This window comes from Zootoca vivipara, chromosome 2, assembly GCF_963506605.1.
Source record: "Zootoca vivipara chromosome 2, rZooViv1.1, whole genome shotgun sequence".
Classification (NCBI taxonomy): domain Eukaryota; kingdom Metazoa; phylum Chordata; class Lepidosauria; order Squamata; family Lacertidae; genus Zootoca; species Zootoca vivipara.
The window spans coordinates 112,474,137-112,498,980 of NC_083277.1; the positions used below are offsets into that span (position 1 = coordinate 112,474,137).

The following is a 24,844-nucleotide window of genomic DNA, read 5'->3' on the forward strand; positions in this document are numbered from 1 at the left end:
CCTATCAGACAGCTGATTAGAAGACACTGTGCCTGCTTTTAATAAAGATGGCCGGAACAGGCAAGGCTTTGGATAACAGAAAACCGTTGAGAGAGACAGCCTCTCCTGATCACTCGCTCCTTCCTCCATGTACTGCCGCATCGGCCGGCCAGGCTTCCCCCTGCACAGGATGGCAGGCAGCGCAGCATGGCCCCGCTTGGCTCCAGTGGGGGGTGGCTCCAGCAGCATCAACGACTTGCCCGCCCCGGGCACTAGCAACCCATGCTATGCCTCTGTCAGAAGGAACAGCCACTGTGAAACAACCTGGATGAAGGGAGATAGCTGGGAAGGGGGAGAGTCAAAACACAGTGCAAAGAATCCTAGCAGCAGGAGGTCACATGAAAAGGGTTCAAAGTCCTCCCTCTGCTGGGTCTGAGAAGCAGATTGGGTGAACTAAATCGCCCCCGAGTTTCACGGCGTTCCTAAAACAAAGCCAAGCGAAGAAAGAGCTGACATTTGGGGAATAGCAACACAATACACTTCGGCACTGCTCATTTCGTTCCAATGCACCTTGAACTAATCCACTGAGTGACACCTCTTCCCCTTGCCAAGCCTTTCCATCTACGAGAAGAGGAAAAAGCTGGGGAGATGATGCCGGCGCTGAAGGCCCGATGAATGTTTTTGCAAGGTTCCCCCTCCCCTTGCTTCTTGCACCGCCCTCCGGCAACCAGAGAAAGCGAAACATCAGCATAACTGCATATTAATCTCCATGTCATGTTTTGCTGGAGGCCTACAAGGAACCATCTGATCAGCACCTGACTGATGGCCCCAATAACAGTCAACTCCTCGGAGCAGGGACAGACTCATATTCATCAGCGGAGTTGTGTGAGACCCATTCATCAAGCACAGCGGTACATGTTCCCAATATAAATAAGAGGCAATGTTCCTGTATGGTGTTCCCTTGCAACGTGGGAGTAGCCAGGATTTATGTTGGAAGGGGGGCAGCAGGGCACCCACTTGTCATCGTCCTCTGTCTGGCTCTGTCTGGCAGATTCGGAATGAAATGTCTCAACAACAGTTGTTTTAATTTACTTTCTTCTGACCCCAAGTGTGCAGAAAAAGCAGCCAAAATCTTCAGCCACTTGGAAACTACGAGAAGCTTCCAGAACCGAGCTACCTGTGACATGATTGGTCAGTTTGCGGATTCCACACCTACCCTGTTTCCCCTTTTTAAATACGTAGTCATTAAGCCATGGCAGGGTTTTTAAGCGTTTGAGAAATATAAGACATACCCCGAAAATAAGCCATACTTCCGCGCCGCGGAAACCAACCCCCACAGGCACCTCCACTCACAGAGTCACTCCATGCAGCCGGCACTGCAGGAGCACGAGCAGCTGTGAAGCGGCGCTCCAAGAGGTCCGATTAACAGCTGATCGCGCTCCCGCCTTGCTGGCTGCATCTCCCCGCGCTCCGCCTTCTCGTCCACCGCCGTCCCTGCCGCTTCCGTGCTTGCCGCCACCGCTGGGCTCACTGCTTCTTCCTTGCCCGGCCCGGCCAAGGAGCTTGGAGCGCCCTGCAGCGGCGGGCGGAGCGCCTGAGCCAGCGGCCTCCGCCTGGCCCGGCCAAGGACGCCTGCCACCCCGCCACCCGGAACCGGTGGCTGCTGCAGCGCCGAGCACTCAAGAGAGCCCAGCAGTGCCCTGAGCTGTAGAAACCGTACCAGTAATAAAAAGAAGAAGACATCCCACCGAAAGTAAGCCACCCTATGGTCTTTTGAGGGAAAAAAAGTTATAAGACAGTGTCTTAAAAAGGGGGAAACACGGGTATCACTCAATCGGGTTGCCAGTTGCATCGCTAGAGTGCGCCACAACATCATGCAAGCATTTCAATTTCATATACAGTGGTACCTCGGTTTTCGAATGTCCGTTCTGGAAGACTGTTTGATTTCCAAAACATTTGAAAACCGAGGTGCAACGGGCGGCCTGCAAATTCAATAGAGAAAATGGGGGGGGGGGAGAGAAACTCAGCGGAAGCCGTTTGACTTCCGAGGTGCGTTCAAAAACGGAAGCATTTACTCCCGGGTTTTTGGCGTTCGAAAACCAAAACCTTCAACTTCTGAGACGTTCGAAAACCAAGGCACCACTGTATTCTGATTATCTCTACTTTTAGTTAAGTGTTTTTATTTATTTACTGGATTTGGGTGGGCAGCCGGCCCCCAGCATGCCCATGCCTTGCACTAAAGATCACCTGTAGATGAAGACCAGGAAACAGGCAAGCTGCAAGAACAAGGAAAATATCGCCAAAGATTGGCATAATTTTTAGGAAGGAGGTCTTGTTTATATTTTGGTGTTGACCGAAATACAGCAGCAGTGGGGAACTTCTGGCCTCTCTGTGGGACTCATGAGGCTGCTTTAGCCACCTTGCACAGACCTGCCCTATAATATCATAGGCGATGCCAGCCTTGTTGCTGCCCTGGGGGAAGGAGCCCATCAAAGGAGGTGTGTTCCAGGGGCAAAGGGATCAAAAAAAGGCAACCAATTTGGTCAGCCAGCTGTATGTCAGGCTTTATTCCAGAGATGTTGCTTCGCTTCCTGGAAGCTAGAGTTTAGGAAAGGAGGAAGGAAGAGGTTGGGGCAAAGGGTGAAGTCGATCATGGGGTGTGTCTGTGGGCAAAGCAGGGGTCTACATAATGGGATGGAGGGGGAGGTGTGGAAATAGAGGCAGTTTGTGTGCAAAGGTGAATTGAAAGGAGGAGAGAGGGAAAAGCGGGTGAAGGTGAAAATAGGGGGTTTCAGGTAAAGGTAAAGGGACCCCTGACCGTTAGGTCCAGTCGCGGACGACTCTGGGGTTGCGGCGCTCATCTTGCTTTACTGGCCAAGGGAGCTGGCGTACAGCTTCCAGGTCATGTGGCCAGCATGACAAAGCCGCTTCTGGAGAACCAGAGCAGCGCATGGAAACGCCATTTACCTTCCCGCCGGAGCGGTACCTATTTATCTACTTGCACTTTGACGTGCTTTCGAACTGCTAGGTTGGCAGGAGCAGGGACCGAGCAATGGGAGCTCACCCCGTCACGAGGATTTGAAGCGCCGACCTTCTGATCGGCAAGCCCTAGGCTCAGTGGTTTAACCCACAGCGCCACCTGCTTCCCTTAGGGGGTTTAAAGGGGGTTACAAAAAAGGAGGGAGTAAGAGGCTTGGAAACAGGAGTATTCTGGGAGAGGGAACGCAAAGAAGATGAATTGATTCAAATAACACTTTCCAAAAAGGATATAGGTGCTGTATGTTTCAGCTCTTTAGATTATCGATACATCCCAAGTCTGTGGGATGGGTCTGGGTGAGCTAAATGTTGGAGATTGACCCGGGAGATGATTTGAAATCCCAAATCACTCATGGCCCAATTGGTTTTTTTTTTTGTTAAAGTTAATTGTTATTTCTCAGCTACAAATACCATCTAGAAATGGCATTACGGTTATGCAAAGTGATAAGAATATAGATTCTCCAAGCATTTGTATAGCTTATGGCAACGGATGCTTTCTAAATGGACAATAACGACAAGATGATGCTCGCTTCATGAGCCGTGATTGCCCATGATAGCTAGCGGCTACAAACATTTGGGGAACAGTTGGCATTGGGGGGGGATTTTGCAGCGGGCAAGAAGGAATTCCAAGGGTACTTTTAAAAAATGGACTAGCACTGTGTATTTGTGTGATTGCTTGTACTACACCATGCATATATACGTAAATAAAGAAATTTATATATGTAAATAAACATTTCAAGAAAAGAGAATTCTAACTAAGTATAAGGGAGAACTTTCTGACAGCAAGAGCTGCTCAACAGGGGAACAGTCTCCCTCGGAAGGTGGTGGACTCTCCTTCCTTGGAGGTTTTAAATCAGAGGTTGGATTGCCTTCTGTCTTGGGTGCTTTAGATGAGATTCCTGCATTGCAGGGGGTTGGACTAGATGACCCCTGGGGTCACCTTCCAACTCTATAATTCTTTGATTCTATGGAATGGGGGTGGAGATGAAAACGGGTGTAGTGTGGGGCCGCAGAATAGAAAAGGGCTGGTTTCAAAAACAGGATTGTGAATGTAAAAACAGGTTTTGTAATCGCATGCGGTGAGAAGGGAAGCTCTAGGTGGTTAATTTTTTTTGGGGGGGGGGGGCTGATGAATGTAGCAATCGGGGAGAGCCCCACCCCGGTAATAATATCATTATAAAAAAGTAAGCCGTGTTCTTAGTTTTGTTGTTGTTTAGTCGTTTAGTCGTGTCCGACTCTTCGTGACCCCATGGACCAGAGCACGCCAGGCACTCCTGTCTTGCACTGCCTCCCGCAGTTTGGTCAGAGTCATGTTCGTAGCTTCGAGAACACTCTCCAACCATCTCGTCCTCTGTCGTCCCCTTCTCCTTGTGCCCTCAATCTTTCCCAACAGCAGGGTCTTTTCCAAGGATTCTTCTCTTCTCATGAGGTGCCCAAAGTATTGGAGCCTTAGCTTCAGGATCTGTCCTTCCAGTGAGCACTCAGGGCTGATTTCCTTCAGAATGGAGAGGTTTGATCTTCTTGCAGTCCATGGGACTCTCAAGAGTCTCCTCCAGCACCATAAGAGTTCCCTCCTATTTTTTGACATAATCATACCGGTATTTATTTAGGTGAACAAATCGTGCCCCCACCCCTGCAAAGGGGCTGTGCACAGGGACCCGTGTAATATACACCTGCCACCGCACTCTGGAAGGCAAGTAACAATACTGGGCCATGCACTTAGTGAAATGAATGGAGACGGACTGTCTTAGAAGATCTCCATTTGGACTCTGTAGTTGCTGCAACTTCTGGTGGAGCAATGCTGCCATCGTGTGGTTGACAGCAGGAAATGCGGGCTAAGATATGCGACTAAACAGGAGGCTTATTATATTAGCGAGGTTTGGAGAGGCTGAAACTGCTTTCCATAAAGAAAGGCAAACACGCTGCAATTCTACGACACCACCACGGGGGGGATCGCACACTGGCAACAAGAACTCTAGATGCTGCCGTGAATCTAGGGCAGCCCTCCCCCCCCAAAAAAAATCTAGGGCACACACATACCCAGCAAGCCTACACAGTTCCCTGATAGTGGAGCTAAGAACCAATTAAATAGCATTTAAGCTGATTCATCCTCTTCCTTTTAACTCACAGGGGATCAAACTGCTGGTTAAAATAGGCGCCGGGATCCTGCAGCCCTCAGCATGTTGTTGGACTAGAACTCTCAACATGCTGGTGGAAGCTTAAAGACGTCTGAAGGGCCACTGTTTCCCCAAGACCTGCATTAAGCTCCTTGGAAGATAAAGGTGGTATAAAAATGTTGTTGTTTAGTCGTTTAGTCATGTCCGACTCTTCACTCTTCGTGACCCCATGGACCAGAGAACGCCTCCCGCAGTTTGGTCAGACTCATGTTGGTAGCTTCGAGAACACTGTCCATGTCCAACTATCTCACCCTCTGTTGTCCCCTTCTCCTTGTGCCCTCCAGGGCCGGCTCTAAGGGAAGGCAGGGTGGCGCAGGGCACCAGGGTGCTGGGCCGCCGGGGGTGGGGTGCCATGTGCTGCCCTGCGCCTGCCCACCAGCCGTGCCGAGAAATGGGGCGGGGGGGGGGCGCCGGAGTGATCTCCGCACCATGGCGCCAGGCGCCTGACATGCTTAAGACAGCCTTGGTCCCCTCCATCTTTCCCAACATCAGGGTCTTTTCCAGGGAGTCTTCTCTTCTCATGAGGTGGCCAAAGTATTGGAGCCTCAGCTTCAGGATCTGTCCTTCCGGTGAGCACTCAGGGCTGATTTCCTTCAGAATGGAGAGGTTTGATCTTCTTGCAGTCCATGGGACTCTCAAGAGTCTCCTCCAGCACCATAATTCAAAAGGATCAATTCTTCGGTGATCAGCCTTCTTTATGGTCCAGCTCTCACTTCCATACATCACTACAGTACTGGGAAAACCATAGCTTTAACTAAATGTAATGAATAAATAAAAAAATTTTTTGGGGGCGGGGTGTCTTGTTGACTGTGCCACTGGAGAAAGTTCTGCTCACAGAATGAACCCAGTAAGAAGAAACCCCTTGGAGAAAGGACACTAGTTCTGATAGAGCCCAGCAGCTCCACCAGTAGGGCTAGGAAAGGTCTCTCTCCCCCCCCCCCCCCCGGTTGTGGCAGCCCCTGCCAGTTACAGCAGACAAGACCAATGGCCTGACTCAGTATAAAGTAGCTTCCTTTGCTCCTGAAGATTGCCTTAATGCAAGAGCCCCGGGGGGGGGGGGCTGGGAGATTAATCCACGGCCCATTTAATGTTTCTTAAAGAGCCAGAGAGACTCCTGAAGGCATCACAAAGGGGACACAAACAGCACCAAGCAGAGCAGTGTGACTCCGCTATGATGCAACCCCCAGTGGCATTTGGTCGTTCTGGTAACAGGTTCATTGTTGGTTCACACTTTCCTGGTTCCAAACAAAGCACAGGTCTGAGGAAGCCTAACTTTGAAGCAGTTGACGCACCAGCTATCCGGATCGTTGGCAGCAGAAGACTTCCTCCATGGCTGGCACTGTTGCCTCTAGCCTCCACTGGCAAACCCAAGGCTCAGACCACAGGCCTATCTCAGGGTGAGGGGAACTTCAGGCCCTTGGGGGCAAAGAGCAGCCTTCCAGGACTAGATGGAAGTCTGGAAGCCTTCCTAGGTCACACCCCCTCGGACAGCCAAACCGATCACCAGTTCTGCTTTGCCCCTGCATTGAATGTTTTTACTTGGCTCGAATGCATCCTCTGAAAATGCCCCTTTTTGTGTGTGTGTGTGTGTGTGTGTGCAGAAACTAGCCTACCGCACAAAAGTAACATTCACACCTGTTGTTCTGTCCACTTTTGCCAGTGGCATGTGGTTCCTGGAAGGCTGGCCAGGAGGAAATCATAGCATCAGAGACTTGGAAGGCGCCCCAACTCTAGTCCAACACCCCCCCCCCTGCAATGCAGGAATCTCAGCTAAAGCATCCCTGATAGATGGCTATCCAAACTCTGCTTAAAAGCCTTCCAAGGGAGTCCGTTCCACTGCTGAACAGCTCTTACTGTCATAAAGTTCTTCCTGATGTATAGTTGGAATCTTCTTTCTCGTAACTTGAAGCCATTGGTTCGAGTGCTACTACCCTCCAGAGCAGGAGAAAAAACAAGTTGGCTCCCTCTTCCATGGGACAGCCCTCGAGATATTTGAAGATGGCTATCATATCTCCTCTCAGTCTCCTCTTTTCCAGGCTAATGAGATCCTTGGAAAAGGTTTCCCACTCCTTGCCGACCTAGTCCTGTATTCTGTTCGCACAGCAACCGACAGGGAGCTGAGGTGAAGGGTACGATGGCGCCCACCCTCCCATTCATTGTACTGAAGGTCACTGGATGGGCCGCTGGCTTTAACTTCAACACAAGGCAGCCCCCTCCATCTCACCTGGGGGCAGCGGGCTAGTTTAGGGGGTACAGGGCAGACTGGGGGACACACAGTTCTGCCTTCCATCTGAGGGGACCGGCCAGGTGGGGGTGGAGTACTGCCACCCCACAAATACTCCCCAGCACCTGCCACCTGAGGCAGCTGCCTCACCATAGGGCCACACCTGGTGGACAAACCAGAGGCCTACAGGCAGGCATAGGCAAACTCGGCCCTCCAGATGTTTTGGGACTACAATTCCCACTATCCCTGACCATACCTGCCAAGTTCCGGCCTGAGAAATAAGGGACTGGACCGGAAGTAGCAGACCGGAAGTAGCGCTGCCACCATTTTGGAACTGGGCGGAGCATGTTCAGAAGCGACTTTTGATGCTGCTCTGCCCTGTTCCAAAATGGCCGCCGCACCAGAAGTCGCGCTGCAGCCATTTTGGAACTGGGCAAAGCAGCATCAAGAGTCGCTTCTGAGCATGCTCCGCCCAGTTCCAAAATGGCCGTCGCGTCAGAATAAACCGGGAAAAAACAAAAAAACCTGTTTTTTCGGCTGGGGACAGCTGGAAAAACGGGGGTTTCCCAGGGAATACAGGAGACTTGGCAGCTATGTCCCTGACCACTGGTCCTTTTAGCTAGGGATCATGGCAGTTGTAGGCCAAAAACATCTGGAGGGCTGAGTTTGCCCATGCCTGCTATAGGCACACCCAGAAGCAGATGAGCGCACTGGGAAAGAAATAAATTCGGATGACGGCAACCTGTAAAGCAGATGACAACCTCAACAGCCTCCAGCTGGGCATCCCTGAAGTTCTCCTTGTTTGGAATCAAACATTGCTCTTAACATCTGAAAAAAGGCAGACCTCTATACCCCCATGTCAGGCCTACACTCTCCCCCCCTCCCCCCCAAAGAAGAATTAGACTTGAAAAATACTCCCTATCTGCTCTAACAGCAAGGTTTTCCAGGAATGAGGGGCATTTTCAGGAGGCAGTGGTGGCGGAGATGCTTGTACAAGGGCCTGGGTTCAATCCCAGCATTTCCAGGTAGGCCTGAGAAGGATCTCACCTGAAACCACGATGAGCCGCTGCCAGTCAGTGTAGACAATGCAGAGCTAAATTAAGGTTACCAGATCTTTTTAAAATGAATCCGGGGACACTATAAATAAATACTACACGTTCGGGACATTGATGCTGCAGCAATGGTGGTCGCAGAGGGGCAGCCTCCGCCTTGACCTCAACCGCCACGTTTCCCCTTCCTCCGAGGCTTCTATCTCCTTTCTCCATGAGCCTGGGCAGCCCCTGAGTTGTTGGTTCTTTGGTGGTGGTGGTGGTGGTGGTAGGGAAGCGGTGTGCGGTGGGTCAGGCATGGAAGGCAGAGGAGGGCCGAGAATGACGGTAGTGGTGAGGCCCGGGCGGCATAATGCCTCCCTTCCCATTGGAGCAGCCCCAATCCCATTCCTACTTGCGTGCAAGCAGGAGGGTGTGTGTGGATGCCTCAGCTGGGAAGGGAGGCTTCCCGTTGCCTAACTGAGAGATCCCCGCCCCTTCCTGCTTGCAAGCAAGCTCTGATAGGCAGTGTGAAGCCTCCCTTCACAGCTGAGAGATCCCCACCCCGCTCCTGTTTGCACGCAAGTAGGAGTTGGGAGGCTGCTCCGATAGGCAGCGTGAAGCCTCCCTTCACAGCTTAGTTGTTGGGGTCAGGGAAGGTGGAGGCAGCCTGGAAGCTGCATCTTAGAGCCCCTGTACCACCATCATATAGGGACTTCCGAACAGCACCTGAAGCCAGCCAGAGCCAACTGCTCCAGGCTGCTGAGACTGCTGCTGCTGCTGCTGTGTTTCCTGGGAACATTAGATGAAATCCGGGGATATAACTTGTCCGGGGACTTATTCGCAAATCCGGGGACTGTCCCCAGGAAACGGAGACGTCTGGTAACCCTAAGCTAAATGGAGCAATGGTTCGACTTGGTGTAAAGCGAGGGATCGCCTTCCCCCACTAAGACGCCTGTGGAACCACTTGGAAGAATCTGCGCCACTTCTACAAGCAACACACATTCTGAATTTGCAAGGACTTGCATGGCTTGCTATTCCCAAAATAAATTCCTGCATTGCAGGGGCTGGACTAGATGACCCTCGTGGTCCTTTCAAGCTCTACAGTTCTACGACTCTCTAACAGCACTCCTATCCTGTGTTCCTCAGCAGCAGATACTCAAGATGTATGCTGCTACTGGTTTTCAGCCAGAAGGCAGTGAGTGTTTTGTTTTGTTTGGACATGCCTTGAGCTGTCATCCTGGGGTTTGCAGGGAGGACAGATACAGTAAGACATTCTCCTTCTCCTTCCATTTCCATCTATATTTATAAATATTTCAGCCAATAGCTACGCTCACTCTTAGGGGAGTCTGTGTCGCTGAGAGGCAGTGCAACTGCGCTGCATGCAGAATATAATAATATTAATAATAATAATTTATTATTTATACCCCGCCCATCTGGCTGGGCTTCCCCTGCCACTCTGGGTGGCTTCCAACAAACATTAAAATACATCAAATATCACAGATTAAAAACTTCCCTAAACAAGGCTGCTTTTAGGTATTTTCTAAATGTCAGGTAGTTGTTTATCTCTCTGACCTCTGATGGGAGGGTGTTCCACAGGGCGGGTGCCACTACCGAGAAGGCCCTCTGCCTGGTTCCCTATAGCTTTGCTTCTCGCAGTGAGGGAACCGCCAGAAGGCCCTCGGTGCTGGACCTCATTGTCCGGGCAGAACGATGGGGGTGGAGACGCTCCTTCAGGTGTACTGGACCGAGGCCGTTTAGGGCTTTAAAGGTCAGAAGGCCCCATGTTCAACCCCTGACATATCCCGTGAGAAGGGAAAGGGAGCAGGTGGTCAAAGAGATCTTTTTTCCAGCCCAAGACCCTGGAGAGCCACGACTGGACAAAAGCGCAGCAGTCAGGGCGGGAGGCTGCTTCCGGCGCGACTCAAAGAGGAATAGAAAGATGCACTTGAGAGAAAGCATCCGCTGAGAAGGCAGAATCCCGCCCCATCCTAGCCTTCAGAGGCAGAAGCACTTGGTGATGCAGAGAGCGAGAGGGAATGCAAACAAGATGGTTCACGTTAATATTTTAATGTTACATTTGCAGCATAAATAAAAAGGCACATTATATGTTTGGTAAGAACAGTGGCTGAAAGAACAAGTTGGTAAGTGCCAGGGTTGGTGGTTTCTTTCGTTGTTGTTGTTTTTAATGTACGTAGTTTATTTGTTTTAAAAATAGCAGGATACAAAGATGAAATGCCACAGCTCACCCAGGCCTGTGGTAGCAAAAACACAGGGCCACGGGAACCACGAGACAGGCAAAAAAATGCTAGCTTGTGAGGACCTGCTCACAGGAGCACTTCGGTGAATTATTGGTTGGCTTACCAGTTAAGTAGACGCATCTTTCCGCCTTTCTGCCCCCCCCCCCAGCAGCCCCCTGCCCAGTCACGTAGCTATCAAAAGGCAGAAGAGCCTAGGCAATAGTCTCCGTTGAGAGAGGGAGGGGTTGGGAACCTCAGACCTGCATACATTTCAAGAAGTGACATGTCCACAATGTCATTGCATAAGGAATGGCAGCCATCGAGGAGAAAAGAGCTGATATATGCTTATATATTTCTATATATATATATTCATAGATACGTATTTCACTTTATGAGATACTAAACCCCCTTTTGTGGTTAAGCATTCAGGGATCTCTCTCCCCCACCCTCCTACCCTCAACTTATTGATCGTAAAAGCTCTCCATATAATATATCTATATTTGAAAACGTAACATTTTATTTTTTTAATAAAGGAAAGAACCAGGCAGGTATTTGGGGAAAAGGAAGGGTTGCATGAACTCCCACATAGCTGGAAGTTTCGCAACAATGATGGAAGGCTTTGTGAACATGGGAGAGAGATGGAAGAGCTGGGATGGGACTGTTTGGGAAGTGGAGCCTCTTTGGGAAGCCAGGAGCATTCATACACCATGCGTTACCAGTTTGGATTATTTTAGGACCAGGATAAGGCTCGCAAGTATCTGGGGCGACTCTCATCCACAAAGGGAAGTGTGCTAAGATGCCTGTGCATGGAGATCTCCGATAGCAAAGTTTATTTCTCTCCGTCCCAGAAATGTGAAGAAAATGCGAATTTTCTAAGGAGGAGGAGAGGCACAGAGGAAAGAGGGAGATGAGAACAGATTGACAAGGTGGGTTCTGCTCTAAGATAGGCTTAAAATAAGGGAAGGGAGGAAAGAGACATGATTCAACCCCCCTCCTTCAGACGCGGCAAGTGGGAGTACTGTTGGCTGGAGTCAAAATATGAGCACTAGCTTAGCTCAGGTCAAAATACAAGAGAGAAGCAAACAGACTTCCCTCAATGAGCCTGTGCACGAGAGTTTTGTTCCTTACGTTCTTGCTATGCCACCCTGCAATGGGTTTCATTCCAGTATTGCTGTAGAAGCAAGTCTCTCTCCAAGGGAATCTAGCTCAGCTATGTCACCTGAACATACAGACTCCTTGTCTACTTCAAGTATTGCCAAGTTTTCCTGAGCCATCCTATTGCACTGCAATTTTCCTCACCAATGTGCTTGTTCAGCTGAAGCTGCTGTTCCAAAGACATTGGAAGGGCCATAGAATATTTTATTGCTGAGTGAGGACAACCAGCATGATGCAACTGGCCTCCTCACCTAGGCACCTCCTCCTCAAAACTCCGGACTTCCCGGGACAGTTGTGCAATTGCTGCACCACCACTATCAAACATAGCGCTACTGAGAACAGGGCCTAAGAGTCAGGAAAACCTGCTGCAATGAGATTCTTCTCTCCATCTTAAGAGCCCGTTCTGACACTGACACCCACCCGCACTGGACGCATCCATTAGAATGATTTCCCATCCCATTAGAAGGATTTGCCAGAACCTTGCACAAAGAGAATCTGTGATTAATCGTAAAATCAACCTCAAATCATGGGCTCATTTCGGAAGGAAGTTGAGGCGACACATTCAGACAAACCCCTTTCTTATGCAGCCTTGGGAGCTATTTGAAAAGGCTGCCCTGGTGGGTAAAATAAATGTGACACCATAGAACACTCTTGGGCTGTGCATGTATTTGCAAATATGTATAATATGCACATACCGAGCTGGAAAATTAACCCAATATCAACAGACTGCAACATAAAAAGGCATTCCATTTTGACATAATGTGCTAGGGATTATGCTTATTGCTCCTTCGTCTGCTGCAACTTGTCTCCTTCGGAGCACGAACGGTGCCTATGCTCTCCCAAGCATGCAGCAAGGACATATAACGTAAGCATGCTGTGAAAATCTGTCCCCTGGACGGCACTTTGCAGGCCATTAACAAATTATGAACATTTAAGGGGGGGCGGGGAAACGAAGGAAGGAGTGTTTGCTCGGCTCAACTTAGCCTTTGCGTCTGGCTCTTAAGATTCAGAATAAAACAAAAGAATAGACCCAATAAATATGTTCACACTGCTCCCCGTAGCCACTTGAAATGGGTCCATATGCCACGACTGCTTCCCCAAAAGGCTCTGCACATACATCTGGCATTTTCCACTATGCCAATGCATATTTCCCTATGAGAGTTGCACAGACATGATGAAAACACCCTGCAACGTAAAAAAGACAGGTTTTCCACACAAACAGCTCGACATGTGGCCCCACTTCCATGCTGTCGTACTTCAAGATGCAGCCAGGGCCGTCTTAAGCCCACCCAGCGCCCTGGCGCTAAGGTCCCTCCAGCGCCCCCCTCCAGAGCCTCTCCAAGGGAGTGCCAAGTGGACCGCAGCAGCAGCGGGAGGCCACCTCCGAGGACTCTGCGCTGCGCCTCCTTCTCGTTTCCCCAGCGCTGAGTTCCGCTCAGTCAAGCTTCGCCACCAGCGTGCGCACCGCGGGACCAGCAAGAGCTGCTTGGGCGCTGTGTGTGCGCTGGTGGCGAAGCTCAACTGAGCGGATTCCAGCGCTGGGGAAACGAGGAGGTGACGCAGCGCGGAGTCCTCGGAGAAGGAGAGAGATGCGGTGCAGCCTCTCAGCTCGTGGAGCGCAGTGCTGGTCAGATCACCGGAACCCTGCGCTCACTTGGTGTCCTTCCAGCGCCCTCCAGCGCCCTGCGCCATGGTTCTCTGCGCCACTAGCCTCTATGGCTAGGACGGGCCTGCATGCAGCCACACTGCTTTGCATGCAGAAAGTCTCAGGTTCAATCCCCAACATCTCTGGGTAGGGCTGCGTGTGTCACATCTGGAAGTCCTGGACAGCCTCTGCCAATCAGTGTGCACAATACTAAGCAAGATGGACCAACGGCCTGACTCAGCATACGGCAGCTTCCCATGCAGTTTGTACTTGTGGATTAGGCCAGAAGCTCAACGTGCAATCTGATGAACCAGCAAGATGGGACAGCTGTGCTAGAGCAGTGGCAAGAATCAAATCTTTAAGAATGAAAAGAGAAACCCATCGAGCTGCACATTCAAAGGTTGATTTTGTCTGGCTTTTGCACTGCCGCTGAATGGAGGCCAAGTGGGAAAAGGTACTTTGCTGTAGAGTAGGGCAATTTTCTTGGAAACAAATGCATGTAACAAGGAAGCAAGCGAATGTAGCCCTACTGTTTGCAATCCGCACAGGTTATATATACCTGCATGTTTCGAAGACGCAGCCTGTTGAAATCAGGTGCAGAAATCCAATGCATTTTGGCTGTAAAACCCTTATTCAGAGTGCAAATGTCTTTGTTCAATCCTTACATAAAGTAGGGGCTGAGTCCCTCAACTTAAGGCAAGCCAATCAATGCCAGCGTCATCTCTTCCCCAGTTTCTTCTGCCTACTGCTGTTGCATCCTCCATTTTTTTCCTTCTAGAACACACAAAGTTACCTTGCCTGCTTTTTGAACAGAGCTGGAAACAGGAGTTCTACCACTTGCTGAGTTCCAGTTCTATCCGACCAAAGGTCTTTCTTGCTTCCCACAGTGGCCAGACAGCATTTACCACTTTGCATCTGCAGCACCCATTCACGCAGTCCTAATTAGATTCCCAGGACACTCATGTCAAATCTGTTGCAACAAAAAGGAAGCATCCTGCAGCCCCTTACAGACTAGCAAATTCGTAAAACAGCGTAAGCTTTCGTGGACTAGGGACCAAATTTGTCTCTTTGAGGACTCTTTGTTGGTCCGGCCATATTGAAAACTTCCGCTTCTCTTTGGTCTATGCATTTCGTACCGAGGGGAAGGGTGGGTTGGGTATAGAAAAACAAGAAAAACTGGAAAATGCAAAAACGATTCCAGTGCAAACTTTTTTTAAAAAATTAAAAAATGGCAGGACTAGTTTCGTTCATAGTTTTAGTGGTAAAGTACTAGTGAATGCAACCTAGTATATGTAGCTGGATCTTCAGTTTTCTTCTTCCAAAGCTTCATGTCAACTTACATGTCAATCAAAAGATAAAACTTTGTGCTTTCTCTCACTGCTCCTCCTCCTCCAGCTTTCACCTTTATTAGGCCTCCATGCCCCCCCCCCCTGCTAACGAACTTCCGCTTAACATGCAAAGAGCCCTGCTGGATCAGGCCAAGGGCCCTGTTCTCATGGTGGCCAACCAGATGCCGACGGAACTCCCTGCAACTGGAATTCAGAGAGGCCTACTGCGCCCGAGAGCGGAGGGAACATGTTAGGAGTTACAAAGGAGCAGGTGAGGAAGGAGAGGCACAGTAAACCCATTCAACGAAGCCTGAGAAATGTGCTAGCCTTATGTGATAGCTCAGCCTCTATCCCATCTGGGGCAGCTATGGAGTTTTCCGACTATTCCTGGCATGTGGATTGTAAGGGTGGGGTGGAAGCACAAGAGGAAAGGAGCACATGGGAAACGGCATTACCTACATTACCAAAAGGCAGAGCCAGGACTGGGCAAGACCCTCTGGTTGGGCACCCTTAAATGGTGAAGGGAAGGAGGAGGACGTTCTTGTTTTGTACTGGCCACTCCAGAAGGCTGAAGCAGCCCGGCGACTTTCCAGCTGCCTTCATGTTCTATTCCATCTAAACTATGGAAAGGGCTGCCTGCGAATACCTGGATTCAATTTCTGCTCTTCTGAACGTACGTAAACACACCCTAGGCTCAGGAGGAACAGCATTCCAAGTCGTAATACATTATTTGCAAGATATAAGCCAGAAAAGCAGAGCCGTTCCCCACCACCACCTCAATGAAATGTGGATCAAGCACAAGGGCTAAAAACCACACACACCAGCCAAAACATTCCGTATCCTATCAAAAAGGAAACAATTTTGTGGAAAGGGCAGGCACGCCTGTAAATTAGCAAACTGAATATGGCACGGAGCAGGGCCTGGAGTTTCTTTCAACACACTGCACAGTTTGCAATGTGAGAGGGCAACTCTTCCCTTCTGAGGGAAGGGATTCTGGCAAACTGCTCAGATGTGGGTAGTTGGTAAAACGGGATGGAGGTGCGATGGTGAGACCGAATGATTTATTGTTCGAATGGAACCAAAACTGTGTGAATTAAGCTCTTTTCTTTTCTTTCTTTTTTTAAAAGAGAGTTCTTCAGAGAAAGGGAAGGGAGCAAATATGTTATATAAAAGCAGCTAAAGACACCAGGTTGGGAAAAGTACTTTTCACTGAGAGAGAGAGAGAGAGAGATGGACAGGGGATGAAGGAACTCTAAAGAAAAGGAAGACAAAACCCAAAACTGAGGTAAACGATTGTCTCCAGCTAGAGATTTTGAAAGGAATATCCAGAAGGGTGTCGAACCTCATCCAAAGGCTGTTCAGGGAAGGCAAGCAAAGGAGAAATATCTCCAGCTGTGTGCATAGCAGACGAGAAAGGAGAAAAGAAAGCATTCTATTTGCAGTTGCCAGTCATTGTTTTTTTTTAAAAAAACCTGTATTTAACAGAGAAATGTCTATTGAAAAGAAGGTCAAGGGGCCAACCTCAAAGCTTGCTATGCACACTATGGTATGTATCTGAAGAAGTGTGCATGCACACGAAAGCTCATACCAAAATAAAAACTTAGTTGGTCTTTAAGGTGCTACTGAAGGAATTTTTTAATTTTGTTTCGACTCAGACCAACACGGCTACCTACCTGTAACTAGCAAATAAGGTTAATGATGGGGACTAACTCCCACCATGCCAGTTTGTCACAAGCCTAATGGTTTTTACTACTTACTAGCACCACAGGGGGATTGGGAGCAGGCAACTGAGTGAAGGAACGACTAAGGCTGGGTTCTGAAATCTCTCTTCTGCTTTATATTATGCAACTGCATTCCCCAGTATGCATGAATTGCAAAACAACAACAACAAAAAACTATATAGCAGGTTAGGCCCAGAGCCTAGTGACATAAAAGGCACTTCTTCCACTTTTCTGTTGGCATGAGAGAACAGGTAAGAGGAGATTTCAGCATCAGGTCAGCAAGAAGCCAAAGCAGGAAGGTTGGGGGGGGGAGGGTACCCACTGATCAATGTCACAGGCAGGGTTGTGCCTAGGCGTTTCTCCTAGGGGAAGGCAGGTCCCAACAACAGAAGAATTAGGAAAGTAGTGTTCCTGATTTAGAAACAATGGACAGCTCTTCCTACAGAGGAGAAAAATGCCCTTTATCTCCCCTTTACCATGGAGGACTGGCGAGGGGGGGTTTACAAAGTCACGTCTTTGGGTCAGACAAATTTGGGTCAGACAAATTTCCTATAAAGGCAGACTCTGGCAAACCTATTCACACTGAATTATGGTGCTGGAGGAGACTCTTGAGAGTCCCATGGACTGCAAGAAGACCAAACCTATCCATTCTGAAGGAAATCACCCCTGAGTGCTCACTGGAAGGACAGATCGTGAAGCTGAGGCTCCAGTACTTTGGCCACCTCATGAGAAGAGAAGAATCCTTGGGAAAGACCCTGATGTTGGGAAAGATTGAGGGCACTAGGAGAAGGGGACGACAGAGGATGAGATGGTTGGACAGTGTTCTCGAAGCTACGAACATGAGTTTGACCAAACTGCGGGAGGCAGTGCAAGACAGGAGTGCCTGGCGTGCTATGGTCCATGGGGTCACGAAGAGTTGGACACGACTAAACGACTAAACAACAACAACAACAATTCACACTGAACATCTCTGTGTGTGGGGGGTGGGGGGAGAAGAGCAAGGCTCACTTTAAGCACTTGATCTTCTATGTTGAGAAGAACATGTCCAGTGTGTGTGTGTGTGTGGCTGATTTAAAGCACTAGACACAGAATGGGATATTAGCAGAGGGATGCGCACACATTATCTTTCCATCTTTTAAGACAGGAAGGTGCTCTAAGCATGATTCTTTAAGAAGCAGCTGGAGATACCCAACAACATCTATAGGGTTGGGTTTTTGTTTTGTTTTGTTTTTTACTAACACTGTAGTATTTTAAAAGGAAATGTTGAGTAAGTCTTGGGCATGCTGAAAGGGTCTCTCAGTATGTTGGGACCATCAGTCCCAGTTATCATGTTCAACGCTATGGGATGAAAAGACTTGAAGTCCAGATACCTCTATGATAATGCCAGAAAATAATTTGGTAGAAAATTAGGTTGCTTGAACCAGACTATGTAAATCAGCTGTTGGTTTCCAACATATAATGCACAGCCAATACAGCTCTCATTACTACCACATTTCCCCTATGCTAGAGACATGCGCAGTTATTTCATGGAATATCTGCTTAGCTCAAAGGAATTACTTTTTGGCTTACTCCTTCCCCTTGGTGTTAGTTCTCACACTGCCATGTGTGAGAACACTGTTACAGTGTTTGCAGAGCAAGTTGTGTACATCTTCAGCACTCTTCCCTCCCGGCAGGCTGACAACTGGTTGGCCAAGGCCCATGCAATAGGCCCTACCCTCATAATCAATTCACCGCCACATTCCCCAGAAGCACACGGACAGGAAAGAGGCAGCCACCTTGCGACAGGGGCATGGGAAAGGGAGAAGCCATTTTATAAAAGTAAATAATAAAACTGCCCGATCCCCTTTCTCAGCTCAGGAAATTTGAATTCTGTCATATCTATGTGTTAAGCTATTAAAGAACTGCATTAATGGAGCTAGGCTGTGCTCATTCGGTTCAAGATGGGACTGGTGGGATAATATACTTGATACATAAGCGCTATCACAGGGAAACGGTTTGCCTCGACATGCAGCTTGTGGACCATTCAAAGTCCATTCAAGCCACTGTAATGCCATCTACAAAGTCTCCCTTTCTCTCTGATGGCTGTTGTCTCTGCGCCTTTTCTTGCTATGTATCGTGGCTGCGCACGTATGCGCACACTGCTAGACTGTACCTTAAGGAAACATGGCCCGTAGGAAGTAGGGCTGCGGCAGCCACTGGCAGCAGCAGGATGGGGCAGAGACAAGGAATCCCTGAGAGGCAGGCAGCAAGGGGCACAATCTCTTTCCCATGGCTCCACAGCTGCCATCTCCAGCCTTGAGTCCCCGGACGTTTTTGGAATACAGGCAACTCTCAATTTGTGCGAGTTTGATGCATGTGCAACTGCGCATGCCGTGTTTGGCACTCGAAGAGGATGAAATGAGCTTATGTGCATGATGACCTGGAACATAACCCCTGCGTAAATGGGGGGATGCCTATACAGCTGCCACCACCCCTGGCCACTGGCTTGGGGATGATGGGATTTGTAGTCCAACAGCAACTGGAGACCCAAAGTTATGGAAAGGCTGCTCTAGAGCCAGGCTTAAGGTGACTTTCTATTGAACGCCCAATCAAAATCTGTTTAGCAGATTCTGATGCGGATGGAGGCCATAGTAAAAGGGGCACAGGGCGTGTGCTTTGTATGCAGGGATTCAGTCCTTAGCATTTCCAGCTAAAGGGATCTCAGGGAGCAGCGCTGAAGGAGGCCTCTTCTGAGGAGCCACTGAGCACCTGAATCAACAGTACGCAGTTAGGAGGGCTGGTGGTATGACTAATACTAGAATCAGCTTCAGGTATCATCTCCCACAAGAGCACGGCGTCTGTTAATGAGAGATGTGATACCAATTCATACAGTGGTACCTCGACTTACGAACGACTCGACAACCGAATTTTCCGACTTACGAATGGGGCTAATGGCATCCGAAAGGAAACCACGGTGGTTTTAGATAGCGATTTTTCAACTTACAATTTTTTAGATAGGGTTGCTTCGACTTACGAATTTTTCCGTTTCCAATGCACTCCTATGGGAAATCGTGTTTACGATGGCGTTTTTCGACTTGCGAATTTTTCGACCTACGAAGGTGCCTTTCGGAACGGATTAAATTCGTAAGTCGAGGCACCACTGTATTTTGGATTCAACTTTACCTCAATCCCCTTTCCCCTAGAAAGCAGGACCACGCTGAAGACCTTACCTTTTAATTTTTTTCTGGCATACATTCAACCAGGAAAAGGATTCTGAGATTTTTTAAAATGAAAACACAGCATTGTTGGGCTTTGAAAGGGGCCAAAGGGGGGGGGGAGTTACAACCTGTCCTCTAGCCAGCAAGCTCCTTTCCTGTTCTATTATCCTTAGAGGATCCTGGCTGCTGCACCTGCTGTGTCTTGTTATCAGAGCTGTCACTAAGGAAACAGATACCCTGTTGGGACAAGTTATATTCAAAGTACTTGCCTCTGTGCATGTTCAACATATCAAATAAGGGGGAAGGCTGGGGGGGGGGTGCAGGATGGAGGACAGAAGACAAGTGACCGGATGTCTGAAATGCTTGCTAAAAGGAAGTCTGCAGACATTTAGAGTAAGTTTCTTGCTGGTTTTAAACAAAGGGGGAAGGAAAAGGAACCCAGGAGGAGAAAGGATAAATATAAGGTCACGGAATAAGTGACTAGAACCGAGATCATGCTAAGAGGCAAGGAAATGGGTCAAAAAGCAATGATGTCGAGGCCCTGAGAAGCTAGGAAGACAAGGGAGATCATCTACTGTGGAAAATCTGCACAAGACCCGTCGTGTGCACACTGTGCAATTGATACCGAGATTCTTGAATAGGCTGATGTATATTCTAATGGGCAAATTTGCCAAAACTGGGGTTTTAAAAAGTCATTAATGGTGAACCTTACGCGGTTTGGCAGCATGGTGCACAAAGCCCATTAAAAAGAACAGAATGCTTTCAAATGATTTTTTTTTTAAAAAAAACATATTTAAGAAAGATGACATGAAGGAAATGTTGGCATTTATGGGCTTCTCTTCTAACAGCGGCAGCATAATTGTCACAGGCTTGCTTCCCGCTTGCTAGGGATACAGGCTAGATATCTACAGCTATCCAGTTAGCAAAAGCTCAAGGCCAACTTGAGGAAAAGACACACGAAACACACACACACACACACACACACACACACACACACACACACATACAAATGCGCTTTGGCAACAAGCAGAGGCAACAGGAAGAAAACTACTCCCAAGTGCCCTTTAAAAATGCCAAGATTTTTAGTTTCCCGTAAAATACCCTTGTGTAGAAGGTCTAGAAGTCCTGCATTTGAAAGGGGTGGTTGGGAGAAGGTGCAGTGGGTGCATCATTACTCAAAGCAGGGGCAAGAAGAGAAAAGAGAAGAATGCTCCTCCCAGCCTCTTGCCCTTGAAAGAGACACTCCATGATTTAAGGCCACAGTCTTAGCAAGTTCACAGGGTTAAATGCAACAGACGATCCTTTGAAATGTGCAGGGGTTAAAGGTTTTTTTGAAATCTTTCAAATGTGTGACCTATGGAGAGGCTTCCCGCCTCTCCTTCAAAAGCAGGGCAACTCTGACATCAGCTCAGCTTAGCTTGGCATGAGCAGGTGACAAACTTAGGGCGACCCCGTCAGTGTGCATATTCTGCACACATACAGATCCTAATTGTTTTGATTTTAGTCAGGTTCTGCTAGATGCAGGAGAGGCGGGGGTGGGTGCACAGAGTGTCAGAGCTCTGCCTTCTGCCCAGTGGAAGCACTGCTTATTCTTCCTAGCAACTGGAACGCCAAGTACTTCCTATCGTACTTCTGACGGCTACCTCCACAGCCAAACCGGGCTAGGAACTGTGCCCGATGAAAAGGTGACCGATTAATGCACTCCTTCCTGATCAGATGCACAGCTACAGACTTTGCAGTCTGAGATGCGTGCAACAGGTTTTCCATTTCCACTGCGGCAACTACCAACAGCCCCTCAACCGCAGCAGCTACGAGTGAGGTTGCTTGCTTGCTTCACAAAACGGTCGGGAATGGGGGGGAAATCAAACCTACAAGGTTACGGAGCTTACCACCTCCAGAGCCTTGAGCTGCAGTCCTGGTGTGAAAGTGCAGAATTGAAAGCCAGCTACAGCGGTGGTGATGGGTGCACTGGAAATGTCTGAAAGCCGCGGGGGTGCTAAATTTTTTCATAAAAATGGGCATCACCAGCAAAATGCCACAGCCTCTTCCAAGAGCTGCTTCCCTTTGCTAAAAAGCACCGTAAGTAACCAAGCTAAAGGAGGCTTAGTGTTAGTGGAACTTATACCTGAACATTAACCATTTAAGACCACACTGAGCAAGGCTAAGTGGACTGTTGACTCCATACGACGGCCGATCGTCCCTAAGGGGTGGCGAAGCTGCTGATTTCGAAGCCATCTTTTAGAAACAGGATGGTCATCGTACTACTTTGGGCCAGGATGTGAATGGGGATATACTTAGTTAGAAGCTCCGTAGCTGCCCTTAACTCACTTTAAGAAAAAAACAAAAAACAAAAATGTATCCACCCCATATCGATCGAGGGGCTTAGTTATGATCAGTCTCTCCAGCTGCAAGTTCTTATTGGTTAGTTCTACGCCACACATTTCGCGACATCATCTGCCAGCAGACTGGGAGTGGGGAGCCATAATGACTTGTGACTGCATGGGCACATTCAGTTCTGTCCTTTGGCTTGCCATCTGAGTGAGGACTGATGTGGCGACGGCTTCGGCTGCAGAGCGGACAGCCAGCCCGTTGGGAGAGACCGTCACAGAGCTGTGCTGGATGACAGGAGCCGGCGAACCTGTGGGCTCAGAACTCTCCTTGGGGCTTTCTGTTTTTTTTCAAAAAAGAGAAAGAGAGAGGAGTTAGGAAAAAGGTTGTCTCTTATCATGTGCTAAGTGCTTAAAGGAGCCCATAGATTACAGCAGGGCAGCCATTGGGTCCCTTCCCACCATATGCATTTCATCATCTTGTGTTAGGTAGCTTTCTTTTTCTCAAATACACCCTGTGGGTGGAAAGCAGTAAGACCAGCTACTGACTCAGCAAACGCCACCACCAGATTTTAGTGCAGCTTAAGTAATTCAACCAGGTTTCCACAGAATCTTTCTAGCAAATACAGGTGAAGAGACAGCACAATCCACACCGTGCGTCACCTGTCACTGTTGTGACAAATCCATCTTCTGGATATTTTTCCAGAGGAACGCTGACATGGTTTGCCTCCTTCAGGGTGTACAAGGTAGAGATGGAGGAGGAATCTGCCCTACTAGGATTCCAAAACAGATCATCAAGGCAGATCATGACCCAGATTGGACTGGTGGCCCTCCTCAAAATCCACAATTGAGTGTATTCTGATACAAGGCAGCCTGGGGTTATGCACTGCCTCTGCTTCACACCCGATTTGCTTTAAAAACATTTATAAAATAGGATATCCATTCGCCCACAGCCTGAAAAGCATGCACTTGGGACTTCTTGCGATGGAACATGGTGATATTCTGTCACTCTCAGGGGGAACTGTATAAAAAACCCCATGGCTGCCCCCCACGTAAACACTGCAGGATTAAATACTTTATAAGCTTAAAAGAGACAGGTAGAACGGAGGTGGCATGCCAACTTTGGGCCATCTTGTAAGTTTATTTTAATTTTTAAGTGTGCATTTCTGGGTGATTTTTGAAAGGTATTTCATTAAAACTACGCCTGTAAACAGAACGGGCTAAGTCCCCTATGAGAACCTGGATGGACCAGACTTTAATCAGTCCTGCAATCACTATAATAATAATAATAATAATAATAATAATAATAATAATAATAATAATAATAATTTATTATTTATACCCCGCCCATCTGGCTAGGTTTCCCCAGCCACTCTGGGCGGCTTCCAACAGAAAAATAAAACACAGTAATCTATTAAACGTTAAAAGCCTCCCTGAACAGGGCTGCCTTCAGATGGCTTCTAAAAGTCTGGTAGTTGTTTTCCTCTTTGACATCTGTTTGGAGGGTGTTCCACAGGGCAGGCGCCACCACCGAGAAGGCCCTAGTTCCTAGTTCTAATTCATCATACTAGTACAAGGTATGATGAATTATTTCCAGCACTGTGCCTTCTTAACGTTGCCTGCCACCTTCTTTCAGCAGCAGCTAAACATGACCACTTCACAGTTCTGGAAACTATTTCTCAACATCCGCCACAAGAAACAGCAACAAAATTATCAGGGCATATATATGCGGCTAGAGGATCATCAGCATGATTTCAGCACTCGTTATGAGAAGAAGAAGAAGAAGAAGAAGAAGAAGAAGAAGAAGAAGAAGAAGAAGAAGAAGAAGAAGAAGAAGAAGAAGAAGAAACAAAAAATACCAAGCCTGTGTTGCTTTCTAGAACAGTGTTTCCCAACCTTGTGCCTCCAGATATTTTGAGACTACAATTCCCATCATCCCTAGCTAGCAAGACCAGTGGTCAGGAATGATGGGAATTGTAGTCCGAAAACAGCTGGAGGCACAAGGTTGGGAGACACTGTTCTAGAAGACCTACGAGAAGCTCCAGCTTACTCAAAACAGAGCTCACCCTGCCAGGGCAAGACCCCCTGTTTCAAGCAGCAGACACCCCAGTAGCTTTGAACAGAGCTCTTCTCCGTTGACAACAGCACACCTGCCAACTCAAGAGGGCTCTATTTCAAGTGGGATGCGGGAACCCTTCCAGCACAAAGATCCAATATTCTATGTGAAGTCTTAGAACATGATGTGGAACATCATGGGGGATTCAAGCTTGTTGCTTCTTTAGAGAGAAACCTTTCCTGGAACGAAACCTGAAAATGGAGACGTGATCAGTGCCTTCACTCGGAATCCACTGTGAATAGCACCATCTGTTGTCGGTATACATCCCAGAAAACAAGCTAGTACAAACACACTTATTGACTTGTGGTCAAGCTCAAAAGCAGGGAAAAACTGCCATGAGCTGCTACTTTTGTCCCCAAGAGTGCACCTGTGTACCCAGAAACACAGGAGGAAAATCCAGCCTTACAATAGGTACACGACAGTGCTGTTTCAAACCAGTATTCACATGCCATTCAGCATTATTTACTCAAATTTTGAGTTGACTTTCATGTCCTATTGAACAACAACAACAAACCTTTAGGACAGTGTACTGCAAATCCTGTGTTGTTTTGCCTTGTTGTCTCCTTGCAGATTATGGTATTTTGGCATTCCCAGCCTAACATAAAAATTACTTGCAAGGTATCACAAATACAATAACCCAACTGTGCATGAGGAAGCTGTAACTCCATCCA

General features: G+C 48.3%; 1 protein-coding gene across 2 annotated transcripts in view; it reads right to left on the bottom strand.

Moving 5' to 3' along the window:
• Positions 1–14,036: 14,036 nt before the first annotated feature.
• Positions 14,037–24,844, bottom strand: part of LOC118077052 (cyclic AMP-dependent transcription factor ATF-7) — a 106,652-nt gene continuing 95,844 nt past the window's right edge. For both annotated transcript variants that reach the window (XM_060272070.1, XM_035100341.2), the window contains exon 12: positions 14,037–22,398. In XM_060272070.1, coding sequence (XP_060128053.1) covers positions 22,181–22,398 — 218 coding nt within the window. In that variant the 3' untranslated portion in view covers positions 14,037–22,180. The remainder of the gene's footprint in view (positions 22,399–24,844) is intronic.